This window comes from Diabrotica undecimpunctata, chromosome 2, assembly GCF_040954645.1.
Source record: "Diabrotica undecimpunctata isolate CICGRU chromosome 2, icDiaUnde3, whole genome shotgun sequence".
NCBI lineage: Eukaryota > Metazoa > Arthropoda > Insecta > Coleoptera > Chrysomelidae > Diabrotica > Diabrotica undecimpunctata.
In genome coordinates, this window is record NC_092804.1 from 170,449,114 (window position 1) to 170,467,422 (window position 18,309).

The window sequence follows — 18,309 nt, forward strand, 5'->3', positions numbered from 1 at the left end:
AAATATTCTATTGATTTTTTCGATCTGAGTACTATACCATTTGCACGATACACAGAGTGTACCATTTGGGTATTGTTCTGTGATTGTACATTGTATCTTCTTCGCTTTTAGCAATGTTGCCATTAACACACTTTTTTCGGTGGAAACTCAAAATTCTTTGGAAATAAGTTATTGTAAATTTAAGTACATCGTCATACGTTTCTTGCTGTCATATTGGTCATATCACAGTATTGTTGTCTATACTGTGGTCATACCTTCACCTAACGTGACTAGTAGCGCCGTCGCCATTATAAACGTCTGGGCCCATGCAATTCACTCTCCCCACTTGTCATATTTTACTTACACTACTAGTTGTGGTATTTACTGTGGAGATTTTTGACATATGGGTCAAGTCACGTCAAGTTTAAGCGTCTATATTCTTTGGTACCACTGTACCAGCTCCATGCCTACAACTCTACACTGACAATCACAAAACAACAAAATATATTTGTCCTGTCATATTTCCTGAAACCGTAAAATTAAATGAAAATTTAAGATGCAGTCTTCGAGTGGTATGGTACATGGTTATCCAGGAGGTCCTGGATTACAATGGAGCCCCGATAAAAAGCATAGCGATCGCGAAAGGTAAATACTATTAATATTTTAAGTATAACCTAAAAATTGCAACACATATGTTTTAGGTGGATATGTATTTATCCTGCTTACATTAACAACAAAAAAACATTGGCACAAGGGAGAAAAATAGCCAAAGAAAGATGCGTGGAAAATCCTACTCATCAGGAAATTCGTGATGTTCTGGTGGCGGCTGGTTTGAAAGTGGGTGTTGAAAACAAATTGTACAGTAGGGAGAGAAGTAAAGAAATGTTATATCGTGGTAGAATAAGAATACAGTTAAAAAATGACGATGGTAGTTTGTGTAATGACGGTTTCCCTACCAGAGAAAGCATTATGTATCATTTAGGAGACATGATTCCCAAACTGAAAAGCAGGCAAAATAAAAGCTCAGGCGAGGCTCCTCAGCAAGCATCTACTGGTACTAAAGGCAAGGGGAAAGGAAAAGGACGGAGATAATAAATATTTGAAAAAATATATAATTGTTAATTTGTAATAAAATATAATCCTACTTGTGTTGAATTATTCCACAATTTTCATGAAAAATGGCCAAATTTATGGATTCAAGTTTATGCAATGAAAAAAATATATTTTCTTTCATCATTTAAGGTCCAAGGCATAATTTCTAAATCTAATTTTGATAATAAAAATGTTCTGTTTCAAACCATATTTGAGGCATAAAACATATACATAATAAGGACATGGCAATAACGCAAACGCAAATTTAATGTTTCATTTATAGCTAACTTAACGGAAACTTTTATCGAAAAAGTAAAATGTCAGTAAAATAATAATTGCTGGTATAATGCATACGTATTTCAAAGGAACTGTTATTTATAATGTTAATTCACATTTATTTGCGAGATATCAAATTAGTGAAAATACCATGAAAACTTAACTTATAATTGATATATTTAAAGGTAAATATTATTATATCACGAACGATGGTGTTTTGTTTCCCGGTTCTTAAATGGCAGAACAATTATAGTGATTTCTCAATTCATGAGATTTCAAGATATTCTTCAATTCATATATTATCTACTATATTTCTCGATCCTTCCAATGTTATTTTGAAACTGTACTGGAGGCACATTGAAAAAGAGAGTTGTCTACACAAAAAGAAGAAAGTCCCCATTGTAACGATAATATTTTGCCTACCATAGGGAAGATTATGGGGGTAGAAAATTGGGGACAGAAACTATGAGGGCGAAGATAGGGCAAGCAAAACAATCGTTACGTATGCGAACGGCACTCAGGGGGTTGCTGGAGAGCTGGGGTCGTGGGTAAGTAAAAGACAAGGGGTCGGATTGGGGCAGCTACAAAAAAAATGAAAGGGTACTTACATAAATCTCCTGGACAAAATGAAATAAGATATGGCAGACAAGGTTACCTCTAGCTATTTTAATTTGGACGCCGCTTCGAAGAAAACTTCCTGCCGGAAAAAGAAAGAAAATTTCTTCTTCACTAAAATCAAAAATACATACAAAGGTTAGGAGATTTTCTAAAATAAAATAAACAAAATGGTTGGAGCAATAAATTAAACATTTATTTGTGTCTCTAACAAACAGTTACAAAAATACAGATTGCACCAAAAATATACTATATAAATAGTTACCAAATACAGAATAAAAAAAACTTACATCTGTCCGTTTACAAAGGGGGGTGGAGATACTACAAAAACCTGCAAATGTTACCGCACAGAGATTAAACTTTTTTTAAAACAAACAAAACAAATAAAGCTAGCTGTCATATGTTAATATTAAATTTAAAAAAAAAACAATTAAAATGACAGCTAAGTTAAACCATAAAATTTACAATTTATTAAATATAACAAATCCTTTTAAATTTTAATGAAAGCAATTATTGTTTATCAAAAATAATGTCTATTCAATTTGGAAAAATTAAAATGTTAATTGTTACCTTAATTTCACTTATTTCGCACTTAACTTTAAAACTTGTTAAACATCCATGGGACAAAGCAACCATTTCCATACTCAGGGACGAACAATCAATCAAGAGATGTAGAATTAGGTTCTGTGGAGGAAGCAAGCTGACGACGGGGACATCCTATATAAACATTTTACAAAATTTCTTCAGTGCCGGTGTACTGCACAAATCTTATGATGATTACTCTGTTCTAAACTGCCATTATGCAAAGAGTATTATCACCTTATCAGACATAACACAAAAAAATTGAATCGACTCGCGATTCCTAATTACCCAAACATCTTTCTACTCTGACATCTCTTGCTTGACTCCCTGTTAGATTTTACAAAATTCAACGCAAAATAAATTTCCCTTTACGTCTCACAGCTAGTTTTTGTGGTTTATGAACCTAAACAAACAATCTACCCTTCTTGACCTCATTCTTAGCAACGAACCGACAAAAAAAACGTTGAAATATTTCCAGTATTATTACGTATTAGAAAAATTGTATTACCTAACTTGCAATATTATATTAGGGGACTCGAATGTAAACAAATGACAAAAACAACTGAATACCAAAACTTGATATTTAGAATCTCAACTTAAAATGCCGTAATATATTGATCGTTTTAAAATTCATTTGCAAACAGAAAAACGAAAATATTCCACCGACGGGGGCGTCTTTAGAAATTTTTAACATATAAATATTTCGTAGTTAAAAAAATTTGAAACGCTACACTATACATCGCTTTATATCTTTTGTGTTGACTTACACGTGTATTAAAATTATCTCATATCCCTCTCCCAATTTATCATAGAAAGTTCTGCTTTCATTCTGGCTCAGATAGACTAAAAAAAACAAACAACAGATAAGACGTGATTATAAATGAGAAAATCATGTTTAGTGGCCCTGTACACTTAACCCGAAAGAACAGGTTATTCCCCATTTCTATAAAAAAGAGGGAATGGTATAGCCTAAAACTTTTCATTGCCACCTCTTAGTATTTATTAAATATCTTGAGAATAAATTACAATACGAAGCCAAAAACCAAAGAAAAGTTTTATTCTATAATAGATGATGTGTCGCTCAACTCCAAGAGATAGCACCCTGCCATGCACCCATAGACTACCCTGCTATAATCCCGACACTCTCAAACTGCACTAACAGTATAAAGGGCTATGATTACTTTTTATGTCATTCAAGTTTCATCGGGCCTAGTGCCAATGCGTGGCGACGCCAACCGCAATTTCAAAACTGAATTTGCTTTTAAAACACGCCTCTTAATATGAAAGGAATGAATTAAATTCTTGTAAATAGTCTCTTCAAGAATAAATTAACTGTTTACTCTGTGTAAAGCATTTGTTAAGTGCGAAGAAGAATAGTTTTTTCTAAAATATACTTCATCAACACAAACATCACAAAATGATTTGTTTTATTATATGAAAAGGTTTATTTTGATACAATACATAATTTTTACAACTATCATAATCTATAATAACCCTTGTCTCTTAAGATCCTCGTAAGTCTTTCTATTCACCACATTGCCTTGAGAATCTTCATACTCTTCCTCAGTTTCAGGTTGCCAACGTTCACTTTGTTTTTGAACTTTCAACTTTTCCCACAGTGCCAGTGCATCTTCAATCTGTGTAACATTTGCAAAATGTGCAGTGTTAGGAATACCAAGACATCTCATTCCGTGAGCGTGTCTCCATTCTGCAAAATGTCTTTGGAATGCTTTTGGGCCCTTATAAACGTAATTTCCACATATCTCACAATTATAGCTGATGTTTAAACCGTGTAGTTTATACAGCCAGTATGGTATAGGTTTTCCATCCCATCCCAAAGGAAGATTCTTTGGGTTATAAGGAACATCATCGTCCGCTTCGTCAGGACTATCATCATCACTTTCTTCATTTTCGCTGTCATCTCTTTCTCCATCGGTACGAGCTTGTTTCCTTTGCACATTTTCTTTGGTTGCAGCTCTCTGTGGTGAGACCCACTCTGCTAATCTATAAAAATATTTAAAATAATATTAGAAATCGTAATATCCATTTAGATTGGAAACATTCTTGTAAAAGTTAGAGGATTAACCATAGGTGTGGCCAGGTTTTTTTAGTATGGGTTCCAATACTGAAGCTGAAAATTGCCCCCACCCCCTATATACTTTTTTAATTTCCAACAATGATATTTTCACATATAAAAACAGTAGAATTTTTTAGACATAATTTTCTAAATCCAAAATATATTTGTAAGTACAGTAAACTTTTGAAACAAGTTACGCATGATTTTATATTAAATTAATGAGGGATTTTAAGAAAAATATGGGTAGTCACAGTTACATATAAAAAATACATTCTTACATACAAAATTTAGTGACATTAAAAATTTATTATAACACATTACAAAATCATTTGTCGCTGAATAGTATGGCATTAGCTTTATCTATATTTAGAGCAAACACATAATAAAAACAAAGGATTTTATTTGATGTAGTATCCCTTTACCGTTAGCTCTAGCTTTTGCATCAGTGGTGTCATCAACTGTCTCTTCAATGGCTTCTATAGTTGGTACAAGCTGATCTTTGACCACAGCCCCTGCCTCAGAACGACAAGACCAAAGTGTTTTAGATAAAGATTTTAAAGTTTTTAACTTATTATTTATGACCTTCACAATCTGTTCCCAAATCGTGTCTTTTTGGACTGCCTTCAAGGTGTTATACCAAAAAAATTAAAAATCTTTGGATTTTCAATATGATTAGCACAAGCGGCTAATTTTAATATTTTTCTTTTTACATCTTTTCTGTACACCAGTAAAGTTTCCTAATATTTCTGAAGCTTAGTCAAAGCATACAGCTTCAACAGCTTTCAACTGGAAACAGACTACATTTACTGATATATCCAAAAACAATAGGAATCTGCTTGTAGTGAGTGATATCAGAAGTCTTGTCTACAATCATAGAAAGGGGCTGTACTGTCACTTTCTTCAGAATATCTGTTAGATTTTTGTCAGAATGTAAAAATTTTATTTCGAATGTTGATACTAAGTGCAGTTTTTTGGGACCAATTCCAAGTATGCTTTAATGTAAGGTCATATTTTTAAGAAGATATACAATTTCAAGAAACAATCCTTTTTTATTGCTTTCTTCTGTTTCATAATGACCACAAAGAGGTTTTTCACCTTTTACTAAAACTATAATTATATCAATTATTTTCTTCATATAATCTAAATTTTTTGTCAGTGCTTCTCTTTGGCTGTCAGTCCATCCTCTTTTTTCTTTTGGATTTGAAGATCTACAGACTTATTCATATGTTATAACCCTTCAAAGATTCTGTGCTAAATTCATGGCAAGTTGTATTTTGATGCATTTTAAATCGTTCTGTAGTTTTATTCCATGATGAAAATCCACTAGAAATAAATGCAGTCCCCATCAATCCAGGTTTAATACTGTCATTGACACGTTTTGATTTATCTACCTTATTAATATAATTTTTAAATGTGGGTTTGAAAGTTAGTGTGGCTTCCACGTCACCTGCTGTGGCCACACCTATGGAATTATCCGATTCTACAATACAAATTTCAAATTATAAAAGAAGTACTTCAGGACAAGACTTAACAAAGCATCCTCCAAACAGTTGTTACCAAAATTTCGTATTAATTCATATCAGATATCATAAGTTTAATGAGTTGTCAAATAACAAGAAAGTAATAATAAACTAAATAAACAAAAAATACCTGTACACTTGGGCTTCTAATGTTGCAAGTTCTCTTTGCCTCAATAATTCCTTTTCTTTGTTGGCTTTGCCTTTATTATTTTTTGTCATAAGTGAAGGATCCAAAAAACCTTTTCCTTTTGTTGAGAATAATCTTTGAGCTCTTTCTTCCAAAGTACCTCCACATTTTAATCCTAACGCCATCAAGGCAGATTTCAGTCTGTCTAAACCTAACGATGCCAATTCTTCCCAACTTGAAAATGCTGAGAGATCCAAGTGGGCCCCAACATTGGTTAGTGCAGATCCTGTTTCTTTTGGCCACCCTGGGACACTTCCAGTATCCCAAATTGCCAGAACCTGCTCCACCTATATCACAGTATAATACATGACTTGTTTTAATTACTACAGTATAGTTTCAAAACTGTAAGCAGTACATTCTCAGAAATGTGAATACTTTACTATGATTGTGAAATGTGTACTATATTGTTTAAAATGATTAGGAGTTATTGAATACTTCTTGTCAGACGTCAAATTCGTATACAAGGTTTGCTAAAATCTTAGTGACAAACTATTGTCCAGAGAACCCTACACATAATATTAACTACATAATTAACCTAATAATTAATGAATCATTTTTTCTCTGATCAAAAAATATATATTTTCCCAAAAATATTTAAATTAAAAACCTAAATAATGCTACAAGGTAACAATAAGTTCTTGAATTTAATGCCTACAGTTTTGAAATGATAATTTAACTATAAATAGCAGTAATAATGGTAATTCTGAAAGATTATTTGGTCAGTCTAACCCATCCTAAACTAACGATACCCAAATTCTGAAACTAAATTGATCTTGATTTTATTGTAAATTTTCATTACTGTTAATTGAATTTCAATATGATTTAGCATTCAATAATATACATAAATATGGAAAAAACTGCCAATAATCCTTAAGAAATAGAGATATATATTTACATACTTGTTCTTGTAGATCAATGTCTAAATCCTTTAGAGGCTTTATACGCTGTACAAACCAAGTCAAATATTCAATTAGGCATAACAAATATTTTTTATATTCACCGCTTTTTCTTTCTTTTGGAATATCATATAGTTGGTCAAACATACCCAAGTAGGTAATGTAATCTACCTTTTCTATGCCTTTTAAGTTTATATACTTTTCATAACATTCATGTAAATCCAAATACTTCCCATAACCCTCCTCATCAGTAAATTCTACAAAGTTAGCCATATCTTCGTTAGGATTTTCCCTGGCTTTGGCAAATTCGTCAAATTCCACTGACATAGGAACACTAATTTCGTTTGGATGCCTTCTATAAAAGTCTTTGATTAATTTTAATCTACTATAGAATTCTTGAAACTCGTTGGGGCCCGTAAGTGCAGCTACTTCAGCCTTACGTTGTCCGTCCCTATCGTCATAAAGATCTATTAGCCTCTCTGTTGAAGCCATATATCTATCCAGTAGGTACTTTTGTCGGTGGTCTGAGTTTATAGCTTCTCTAAAAGTAGTCTTTTTGTGAAGCATTTCTTTTACCATGGCATCAATTAAACGTTCTTTTTCTTCATGGTAACGACGCTGTTGTTCCAAAATTGTTTCCATTTTTGTATTAATTTACCTTTATTATTAAAATAAAGTGTAACAGCAGAGGAATATAAACTACAAACGTACAAACTGTACAAACTTCAACTTAACCTATTGAACAATGAACAGTTCATCAATCTTCTTTTTTGTATTGTGTTTATCTTGCCATGGATTCTGAAATTTATGTGAAATATGTGATCTGTGTAGAACTTGTTACACAATTTTTAGAAGTTTTCAAAATTTTTCAGAACTAAAGAGCACAAAATTGTAACAATACAAAGTCAATTTCTTTAAATTCCTGTGTAAATTTTCTATCTTTCATTTCATATTCCTAAAATATTTGTTACTTATTCTCGTTATCACTTTTTCATTGTCTAGTTAGTTTGTATAATATTGTTTATGTAAAAAATCATTGCTGTGGATTGCTTTTATTATTCTGTGGCTGTGGTGTATGCCAATTTCGTAATGATTACACTCATTTAAAAAAGAAGTAGGTATATCAAAAACCATAGTCCATAACCATAAAACAAAATTTTTAATTTTAGTTGTCGATATTAAAGATTAAATTATTTAGGTTTTATAATTTAGGTATTAACAATAGATGTAAAATGTTAACAAATATAACATCCAAGATTCGTAATTGTGCTTGCTCAGTTAGAAAATATTCTGTAGCTACACTATCTTCAACAGAAAATAGAATAAATATCGAACCTCGCACACTTGCCTTTCCTCCAAAATATCAAGAACCTCGACAAGTTTGGTTGGAAAGTTTAGATACTATAGACGAAAGAAAATTGGGTATTCTTGAGCTGCATCCTGATGTTTTTGCGACTAACCCAAGAATAGATATTATACATCAAAATGTTAGATGGCAAACTTTATATAGATATGTAAGTTTTGCTCATACAAAGTCAAGATTTGAAGTGCGAGGTGGAGGTCGAAAACCGTGGCCGCAGAAGGGTAAGAATTGTAACTTGTATATATTATTTTGTTTGTAATATTTCGCTGGTAGAATACTATTTAATAGACTATATTATAAAGACTAACAATAATGGTGTTTAGTTGTTGTTGATAATCTAATTCTTTTAACTTTATCCAGGATTGGGTCGTGCTAGACATGGTTCAATTAGAAGTCCACTTTTTAGGGGCGGAGGAGTTGTTCATGGACCAAAGTCTCCAACCCCTCATTTTTACATGATTCCATTCTATACCCGTTTGCTGGGGTTGACTAGTGCACTTTCAGTAAAATTTGCCCAAGATGACTTGCATGTTGTGGATACTCTAGATCTGCCAACTGATGAACAAAGTTATATAGAAGAACTGGTAAAAAGCCGCTTTTGGGGTCCATCTGTTTTGTTTGTAGATGTGTAAGTGAAATTATCTAACGTTTATTCATAAATACTAATCTAACCAAATTACTGTATTGTAATTACTATGAAAAGTTGTCAAAGAAAGCAGTTAAATTATATTAAATATAAATCATAATAAACTAAAAAAGATTTAAGCCTCACTATTTGAGAGGACATCTAATTTAATTTTCATTTATTTATTTATTTAATTTGTGGGACAATCCCATTAAATGTTACAAAATTTACAATATACAAATTAGTGGTTAAGTACACAGTAATTTAAATATGTTGGATCATAATATATGTATTATTTGTCAGTGCCTTATTTATGTTTTTTAAATATCTTTATAAGAGAACATTTTTATCTCTTCAGATATCTGTCTAATATGCAAAATTTTATCATTTATCTTATATTATTTTAATAGGGAAGATGTTATGCCTAGGAATATTACAGTAGCAACTGATGAAGTGAAACATTTTAATCTAATGCCTTCATATGGTCTAAATGTTTACTCCATGATGAAACATGATACCTTAGTTTTGACAAGGGCTGCTGTAGATCACTTAGAAAACAAACTTCTGGAACATTTACACAAAAATGATACTAGAGCAGTGATGTCGAAATATAAATTGGATCAAAAGTAAAGTTGTTTATTTTTTTTTAAGATTATAGAATAAATAAAAAATATAACTGATGGTATTATCAATTTTTATCCTTAATTTCCTTTATAAACTTTTCTTTCTAATCAGGCCATCTTAGGTCTTTGTCTCCTACTTGGAGACCGAAATCAAGTTATGACAAATAGTTTGTCTAATCCTGCAATTTGTATACGAAATCACCATTTTTTATAAAAAATATTTTATTTTGCTTCTTTTATACTGTGAATAGCAAGAGACGGTATACCTGCAGAACTTATTAAATGTGGTGTGATAGTCTTACTAATCAGACACATAAAATTAATAATAGCAAGAACTTGGAATAAGGAACAAATCCTGAAGGAGTGGTGTACTGGAATTGTTTGTCTGTTATCCACTTTAACTTAAGAAAACCTGTCAAAAAAAATGACAGTGACAGTGATATTCTCCTGTTAGTGATTCCATAGTAAATCATGAGGAAAAACTAGGAAAAAAACCTCATGATACTATCCCGACATGATTAGTATTAGATCTTACATTTAGTTTACTTTTACTCATAATATTAACACCATATAAGTATGTTATTTAAAAACATAAATGTGTCATCCTGGTGCAATATATACGCACCCTGATGCGCATCGCCCTTCCTTCTGGAACTTTTATTAAATTTGATTGGACGAGAGATCCAAAAATCTCATATAAAAGTTAAAACACCTTTAAATATGGGACATTTCGGATCTCGAGTCAGTAGTTCCCTAGCCCTTCACGGGCGCTCCTAGAGCACTTTGCTCTAAGGGCTCTGCGTATTTTCTAAAGACTCTGTGGCTGACTTTTTTTTAGCAAATATTGTTGTTTTATTTCTTCACCCCTACAAGAGTAAACAACAGATCTCGTCTTTTTCAAGACCAGATCCAAACAAAGAGCGTTCGGACTAACATTGCGCAATGTTGCGTAACATTGTGCAATGTTGGATAACAACTAGTAACTATATAAATTCCACATAGTTACAAGTTCCGATACGACATGGCGCCCAACGTGGGGCGCCATGTCGTCTCCGGTGTAATTAATAAACGTATGAAAAAGTGTTAGCAACTTGGTGCAAAATTCCATGTTTATTAATTTGTCCAACTATTGCGCAATATGGTGTAATATTGCGTAGTTGGCCGGTACGCTCTTATTGTGGCATTATCTTGAAGAGACAATGCCATTATGGTTTTATTAGAGGTGGAAATAAAACACATTCTTTCTAAGAAGAAAAAAACTCAGCTTCAGAGTCTTAGAAAGATTCAGAGCCCTTCGAGCAAAGTGCTCTAGGGAGCTACCCTACACGGGTAAAACCATGTACTGACACACACTCACTTGAGATCCGAAAATGTCCCATATTTAAAGATAAATTAACTTTTATATGAAACTTTTTCATTTCTCAACCAATTAAATTTAATTATATGTTCCAAAAGGAAGGGCGATGAACATCGAAGTGCGTGATTGGTGGCACTTGATGACAAATAATCCAAATACCTACGGTAGCTCTGGTGGGGCTCTTTCCATGTTATGGAGCCCTAGGTGACTTGGTATGCTGGAGTATCGCCTAAAAATTTTCGTACACATCTGGATGTCAAGAATAGTACAGCTTTTTGCATGGTATTATAGATATGCTCATTCAGACCCAGCTTTTTTATGGTTTCTAGGTTTTCCAGAATGACTCCAGTAGTAAAAAGAATAATAGGTGTCGTCTGGGTACTATTCATTCTCCATTATTGTGTCCTTATTTGTATTTTCAGATCTGTGTACTTGGCAGTCTTTTTGAAGTTATACTTCTATACGCACGGTCGGCGTTGGAAATTTGCACGGGAGTGAATCTGTGAAACCATTACATATGTAAGATAATGAGTAAGAGAGAGACATAAGATATATTTTCTCTCTCTTCCTCTCTCGAGAATAAAAATGTTCCTTTTGTATATATATTGAATATTATAAATAATATAATATATATTAATATTATTATTTATGTGATATGTTTTGTATTATTTATTAAATGTTCATAATTATTTTAGGCTTTTGTATTTCAATATAATCACTGTATAACAGACAACTGTCAATTTTGAAATCCGTTAGTAGTTATGTCTAATTGGCAAATCTTTTACGTGTTTGGTTCATACGCTGGTGTACGTGAGTTCGAATCCCAATATAAATTTCCTTTTTTATTTTTGAAATATTTAAAAACTTCACGTTAATGTTATTAAATATATGTAATATACGCAAAAATGCTAAATTTTAAAATAAAATGAAAATTTACAACATAATCCGAGTTGTTGGTTTTTTATTTTTAACTTCGTAAAGTAAGTTATGTATATTGGCAGTTTTAAATACTTATGAATATTGCATTTTAATTTGTATTGTATTATTATATTGAATTATGTTGCAGTGTATTGTATTGTAATTTTTATATTAATAACAAAATAAACAATGAATTTTACTGCAGAGTATGTGTAAAAAAATTTTTTTGCATTCAACTACTTTTATACATATATGAAAATAAAAATATATATTTTCATTAAAATATTGATACAATCCTTTATTTACTATACTCCTATTACAGGTCAAATGTTTATATACAGCAAACGATGCACCATATACCTCATTCTTTTTCTCTTTCTGCTCTCTATTACCTATAGCATTAAATATGTAATGATTGTGCAGATTGACTCCCATATAAATTTGTAACGGCGAACGCGTGTACAGAAGTATAACTTCTACCGGCAGTCCCACTGGACTGCCACACCCGTTTTTGTTGTATTTAACACACATATTATTGTTGTTAGGTATCACCATATCAATTAGTGTTGTTTGTCTCATTAGTTTATTGACTAGTACGAGATCTGGTCTATTGTGTGTTACTGTTTGGTCTGTGAGCACAGTGCAGTTCCAATATAGCTTGATGTTATCATTTTCAAGCATACTCTCTAATTTGATCTGAGTTGATGATATACGCGGCAGAAACAAGACCTGACACAGAGAGGACAAAAAGGTTGTTAGAAACAGCAGAGATGAAAACATTTAGAAAAATTTATGGTAAGACACTATGTGACAGAGCTAGAAGTACATATATACGACGTAGATGCAAGGTAGAGAACATCAAGAACTGGGTAAGAAATAGAAGAGTAGAATGGAACGATCATATAAGCCGAATGACAACAAATAGAGTTAGGTAAAGGCGGCAAGAGAACATCTTACTAGTCTAGAGTCATGTCTATATAAAAAGAAGAAGAGTACCCTAGAACTTCTTATGCCAGAAGTTTTGAACGCCATCTGGTGCAGGAGATTTCCAGTTATGAAACTCTGATAATATTTTAAACTTCTTGAGTAGTGAAGGGTTCTTAGGGAGCAGTAACATAGTGTTGGCAGTTGTGCGTCGTATCTTCGATTCAATCAGCATTGGTGTTAAGAGAGGCTGGTGTGGAAAGTTGATTTCGCCAAAACTCATGAATTTCTTCTTGGTTTGGGTACAATTTATTGGCACTTTCTACAGTAGAATTAAGTTTCCGATATAACGCCTTCTCGGCATTCTCAAAAAGCGTATGGTCTTATTTCCGTTTGTTAGTGATATTTTGTATCTCCTTAGTCGGCCCGAATAAACGGAGAGTTTTTGTTTTAATGTATCCAGGCACTGTTGGGCTGTATTGTTTTCTGGATTATATTGTGAGTGTCTTGCGATGATTAGCATTATTTCTTCAGTTCTTCTGATTACTTTTCTACTTGTTGTTCCTCGAACATATTCCGTGATTTGACCAATGTCCCTACGTAATGATTCAATTTTAATTAGCAGCTGTTTTTCCCAAGGTGCAACTCTGTTATCTATCCTTTCGATATTAGTACCCCGTCGTGTTCTCTGATCTTATCTTAATGCCCATATTATTAGGAATTGCTGTTGCTGTACAGTAAATCAGCATAATGCAAATATTCTAATGTATGAGCTTCCATGATATAATTGGGTAGGACTTCAGTGTTCGTAAATTGTAACAGCACACCTAGTTTAGAAGAGTTTATTTTTGGTAGCGGTGGTCTGCTAAGTGGGTTTGTCCCATTAAACTCTTGTACGACACGTGCCATTTCTCTTACCAGGCTATCGTGCAACTCGTTGTTGTCCTGCTGCGTATTAACAGGTTGAGTTTCTTGTATGAGAGGCTCAGGAATCTGCTCAGTAAGGATTTCATTATGGACTTGATCCTCAACTAGCTCTTGGTTATGAATCTCCCGTTCGACTTCACTTCTGATGGTATCGCGTCTAGTCTCGGGGATACGATTATTTCTTATAATTACCCGGCATTGATCTGCTATTCGCTGTTCAGAGACTTGAATCTCTGGGTACTCCCTGCAAAATTCGGCATACAGATGTTGTCGATAGCCGATCGTTTCTCGACCGAGGTTCGACACCTTGTAATAGAAACGCAAAATGTTTTCATTTATAGGCACAGTCCATTCCATGCGCTGCCTCGGTCGTCCCGCTTGAGTGAGCGCTGGCTGATGTTCCAACGCAGTACCTTCAGCGACTGGAGCTTTTGTTGTTTGGCTCATTTGTGGTTCTTCTTCTTGGTGGGCTGTAGCTGATTGTATGACAGGGGCCCGCCTCCTCAACAACTTGCCACCGACGTCCCGCATGCTGTCACGTCCAGGCAGCGACCCTAAACATAAATTATTAATCTCCAATTTCATGGGCGTGCGTTTTATACTTACTGCCAGGTGTCAGTTTTTGTTCCACGGCAGGTAACCTTGCTACCCTTTGGGTATCAATGTTAAAAATACCCAGAGAGTATCCCCTATTCGCAGGGGACCGTGCCTGATAGAATAACTGATAAAAACTCCCACAAGAGTGTCTTATTATTATTTCAGATTTAGCCATACGGCTCACACTCCCTCTAAGGGGAACATTCACTCATCCCAGGTACCTAGGGTATCAAAAGGATTGAGCTCTGGTGGGACTCTTTCCGTGTTATCGAGCCCTAGGTGACTTGGTATGCTGGATTATCTCCCAAAAATTTTCGTACGCATCTGGACGTCGCGAGTAATACAGCTTCCTGCATGACCTTATAAAGATGTTCATTTTGACCCAGCTGGTTTATGTTCCCTAGGTTTTTGGGAATAACGCCAGTAGTAGATAGAATAATAGGTACTGTCTTGCTACTTTTCATTCTCCATTGTCTCCTGATTTGTATTTCTAGATTTCTGTACTTGGCGATCTTTTCGTTGTATTTAACACGTAAATTATTGGTGTTAGGTATTGCCATATCAGTAAATGTTGTTTGCCTAGTAAGTTTATTAACTAGTATGAGATCCGGTCTATTATGTGCCACTGGTTATTTCTGGTATTTTCAAGCATGCTGTCAGGGACGTATTGATCATAAGGAAGATGTTCGGTTTGGAGAAGTCCCAGTTTGTCAGCGAGTTCCTGGTGATTAATATTTCCTTCTGAGTCATGGCATTCTTTATAATCAGTACCGAGAAACGCCTGGCAGCCACCGGTAAGATGTTGGATCGTTTCTTGGGCTTGGCATCCATATCGGCATTTGTCATTTTGTACTTGAGGATCTTTAACAATATATTTCAGGTAATTTTTAGTTGGAATAACCTGATCCTGAATGGCAAGTAGGAAACCCCCAGTCTCGGGAAACATATTTCCTGATGTCAATCAATACGCTGTATTGTCGACATATTCTTTGCTGATCTCATTGAGATGTCGCCCATGCAGAGGTTTTATTATTATTTTGAGATCTTCCAAAAATCGGGTGTTGTGAAGAAAAGAAACAACAGACATTTAATAAATTATATATTTTAAGGTTGACTTAACTAAAAACATAGGTACTATATACAAAAGTCCGTAAACTAAACAATGATTCGAAATAAATTATAACAAAAAACTGTAGCTGGTGAAAAAATGTACAATAACTAAATTGAAGACAGAACGTGTCCATTCTACGATTAGTCTTACTCGCCTACCTATTTGAACTGATGAAAACCCTGCTACATTACGTAGCGTATTTTAGAAACAATTACAATTGTCCGAAACGTCATACACAACTATAGTATATAATAACTAAACATATTATACTGATTTTAGACGTATATTAGAGCTAACATTATTATTGACATTTTTTCAGTTCAAAACATTTTCTACTAACAATAATACTCGTGTGAAAATTCACGAAATATAGTACTATTTCATCTACAAATGATGAAAACATCTTAACGTTTAAATAGGGAAATATATGTACAGTCTACAATTATTGTTTTCATCCTCAGTAGCGAAATCTTTAAAAAAATTATCTGCCTTAGTGTATGTGTTTTAATGTTTTATCGGGCATTTCCCAATATTTTAGTGATTTTACAGTCTTGCATCTCGTACTTTTCTCGAGATATTGCCAGATTTACAACTCTCATTTAATATTAAAACTTTTAAAACTAAAAGTAACTTATTAAATTAAGTCGAAAGTGATAAAATTGAACACTATGTACTTATGGCATTTCCATGCGCTACTAACAGATTAAAAAAGATTCTTTCAGAACTTTAGTTGGTTGGTAACTTCTGTTTCGATAATATGCGATGTGAACTTAGGTCTCAAAGCCCCTATATTTGCTGAATAGACATCTGTTAATTGTTTTTAAGACGTTTCAGTGATGAAATTAGTAACAATGGTGATTGTTCGCCATTTTGTTACATTAAATAGGATTATATAGAGAGTAATACATCATTTGAAAGTTGTTGTGTCGCTCAGTTCTTAAATTTTTGCGCTATTCTAACGCACTGTTGTAAAAATTCATTTGAATTGAGAAAATTATCATTGAAAGAATAACCTTTTCTTTATTGTTTGTAACAAACTATTACAAGAGCACTGTTGTAAAAATTCATTTGAATTGAGAAAATTATCATTGAAAGAATAACCTTTTCTTTATTGTTTGTAACAAACTATTACAAGAGCTTTCAAATGATATTTCACATGTAATATGTTGTCATTAAGAAATGTAATGACAGGAAAAGACAAAAAAACAATATCTTCGAAAGTTTTCCATAAAAGCTTAATTTATGGCTTTATTTGCTATTGAACGGTTGCCATTTTCAAAGTGCATGACAGAATCACACAAACATCTAGTAATATATTGATTGTTATAAGATTTTTCAAATTATGAAACCTGCCATATGATTCCATGTAAATTTATTTTACAAAATGGCACCCGTCCACCATTTTAATTATTCTGCCACTGAAATGTCACACAAACAGCAAACAGATGTCTTGGATTGGTTACCAATAAACTTAGTAATTTAAATTGTATGGTTCGGAAATTAAAAGAGGAAATATGACTTAAAAATCACTTGTAGTATACATAACAAGTATGAGGAATTGTTTTTATGTTGATGGTTATTTAAAATTTGTAGTAAAGAGACGTTTAGTTATAAACTATGAACTTGGTGTAGGAAACTGCTGAATTTTAAGACTATTGAGTATCAGCAAATCAGCGGTTTGAAACATTATAAATAGTGGCGGCAGCGATATGGCTAAGTTTTCTGAAGTAAATGGTTTAAAAGGTGAAAGGGAATTGCTGTTGCTTTGAAAATCGTTAATTACTAGTTTACACGTGGTATTAAAGACTAAGATAAACTAGAAATATACTAGGTGTACCCGAATAGCAAATTCTGAGATTTCGAGACAACTTTTGAATTTTCACATACATTCTACGTACACCATATATCCAGATGTAAATCGTACGACCATCTGGATAAACTACAGCGTCTGGTGGCATGAACTAGAACTATCCTTAATGTATCTGTCTGGTGGTAGATAATTTTTCAGCGATTTTAGGCGATTGTTACAGACAACATTGCTTATTTCCCTATGTTTAAAGTTACTAACCGCCCAAATATGTCAAGCCTATTGTTTGCACCAGATGATTTATATTTAATTAAATTTTGCAATACAAATATAGCTAAAAATTTATAATCTGCACGTGCAAAAAATACGCTATAGTATAACTACGTTAATTATGCAATAAAAAGGTATAAAAATAAGGCAAAATAATCTGCAAAATATAAAAACAAAAAATAAACAATATCCCGCTAAATCAAGAGCTGTAAAATCATTTCAAATGACGGAGTAACACCCAGTATGCTAAATAATGCCATGAAGATGTAAAGATGTGTACAAATTTCATCACAGTATTTTTCTTTTTTGGCAATTCTACCTCTCCTCTTTTCTTATATGCCTCTCAAGGCGACCCGAATCTTGCAGACTTTTTCTTTCCTGCCTCATTTAATCCCTGGGTCTTTTGATCTAGGCGCTGGCGTTGACCATTTGCGCGCTGAAGACGTGACTGTTTTCATACACCATCTGAAACAAAAAAAAAAACGTCACTTAGTAAAGAATTAATATTTATTCAATGACAATATTCAAATTGAATAATACATATTTAAATGTCTACCTATATC

General features: G+C 33.1%; 4 protein-coding genes across 5 annotated transcripts in view; 2 read left to right on the forward strand and 2 right to left on the reverse strand.

Moving 5' to 3' along the window:
- The first annotated feature begins 417 nt into the window (after positions 1–417).
- On the forward strand, positions 418–1,123 carry Srp19 (signal recognition particle 19). Its single transcript, XM_072521541.1, has 2 exons — positions 418–624; positions 681–1,123. The coding sequence occupies exons 1-2, from the start codon at positions 536–538 to the stop codon at positions 1,069–1,071; spliced, it is 480 nt and encodes a 159-aa protein (XP_072377642.1). The 5' UTR covers positions 418–535; the 3' UTR covers positions 1,072–1,123.
- Positions 1,124–3,956: 2,833 nt separating this feature from the next.
- On the reverse strand, positions 3,957–7,963 carry noi (splicing factor 3a subunit 3 noi). The gene is made up of 3 exons (XM_072523996.1): positions 7,228–7,963; positions 6,272–6,615; positions 3,957–4,548 (listed from the first exon to the last, which is right to left on the reverse strand). Exons 1-3 carry the CDS (start codon positions 7,864–7,866, stop codon positions 4,029–4,031), a joined length of 1,503 nt encoding a protein of 500 aa, XP_072380097.1. The 5' UTR covers positions 7,867–7,963; the 3' UTR covers positions 3,957–4,028.
- Positions 7,964–8,347: 384 nt separating this feature from the next.
- On the forward strand, positions 8,348–9,900 carry mRpL4 (mitochondrial ribosomal protein L4). Its single transcript, XM_072521542.1, has 3 exons — positions 8,348–8,808; positions 8,948–9,215; positions 9,623–9,900. The coding sequence occupies exons 1-3, from the start codon at positions 8,457–8,459 to the stop codon at positions 9,840–9,842; spliced, it is 840 nt and encodes a 279-aa protein (XP_072377643.1). The 5' UTR covers positions 8,348–8,456; the 3' UTR covers positions 9,843–9,900.
- A 5,744-nt stretch (positions 9,901–15,644) lies between these two features.
- Positions 15,645–18,309, reverse strand: part of cact (NF-kappa-B inhibitor cactus) — an 83,249-nt gene continuing 80,584 nt past the window's right edge. Inside the window, exons 5-6 of one of the 2 annotated variants that reach the window (XR_011950123.1) lie at positions 16,771–18,211; positions 15,645–16,682 (exon numbers count right to left, since the gene is read on the reverse strand). Coding sequence is in view for 1 of the 2 variants with exons in the window: in XM_072523997.1 (XP_072380098.1) it covers positions 18,155–18,211 (57 nt within the window). In the remaining variant the exon portion in view is untranslated. Of the gene's footprint in view, positions 18,212–18,309 lie in introns of both variants that reach the window. The other variant, XM_072523997.1, reaches the window with a different exon arrangement.

What these genes read in the sequence shown, in the direction of transcription:
- Srp19 (XM_072521541.1), top strand. Translation starts at nt 536, where the DNA reads ATGCAGTCTTCGAGTGGTATGGTACATGGTTATCCAGGAGGTCCTGGA. An exon ending in AAGCATAGCGATCGCGAAAG is followed by an intron (nt 625 to 680) that starts GTAAATACTATT and finishes CATATGTTTTAG; the next exon opens with GTGGATATGTATTTATCCTG.
- noi (XM_072523996.1), bottom strand. Translation starts at nt 7,866, where the DNA reads ATGGAAACAATTTTGGAACAACAGCGTCGTTACCATGAAGAAAAAGAA. An exon ending in ACATTGATCTACAAGAACAA is followed by an intron (nt 6,616 to 7,227) that starts GTATGTAAATAT and finishes ACTGTGATATAG; the next exon opens with GTGGAGCAGGTTCTGGCAAT. An exon ending in TTAGAAGCCCAAGTGTACAG is followed by an intron (nt 4,549 to 6,271) that starts GTATTTTTTGTT and finishes ATATTTTTATAG; the next exon opens with ATTAGCAGAGTGGGTCTCAC.
- mRpL4 (XM_072521542.1), top strand. Translation starts at nt 8,457, where the DNA reads ATGTTAACAAATATAACATCCAAGATTCGTAATTGTGCTTGCTCAGTT. An exon ending in AAAACCGTGGCCGCAGAAGG is followed by an intron (nt 8,809 to 8,947) that starts GTAAGAATTGTA and finishes AACTTTATCCAG; the next exon opens with GATTGGGTCGTGCTAGACAT. An exon ending in TCTGTTTTGTTTGTAGATGT is followed by an intron (nt 9,216 to 9,622) that starts GTAAGTGAAATT and finishes TTATTTTAATAG; the next exon opens with GGAAGATGTTATGCCTAGGA.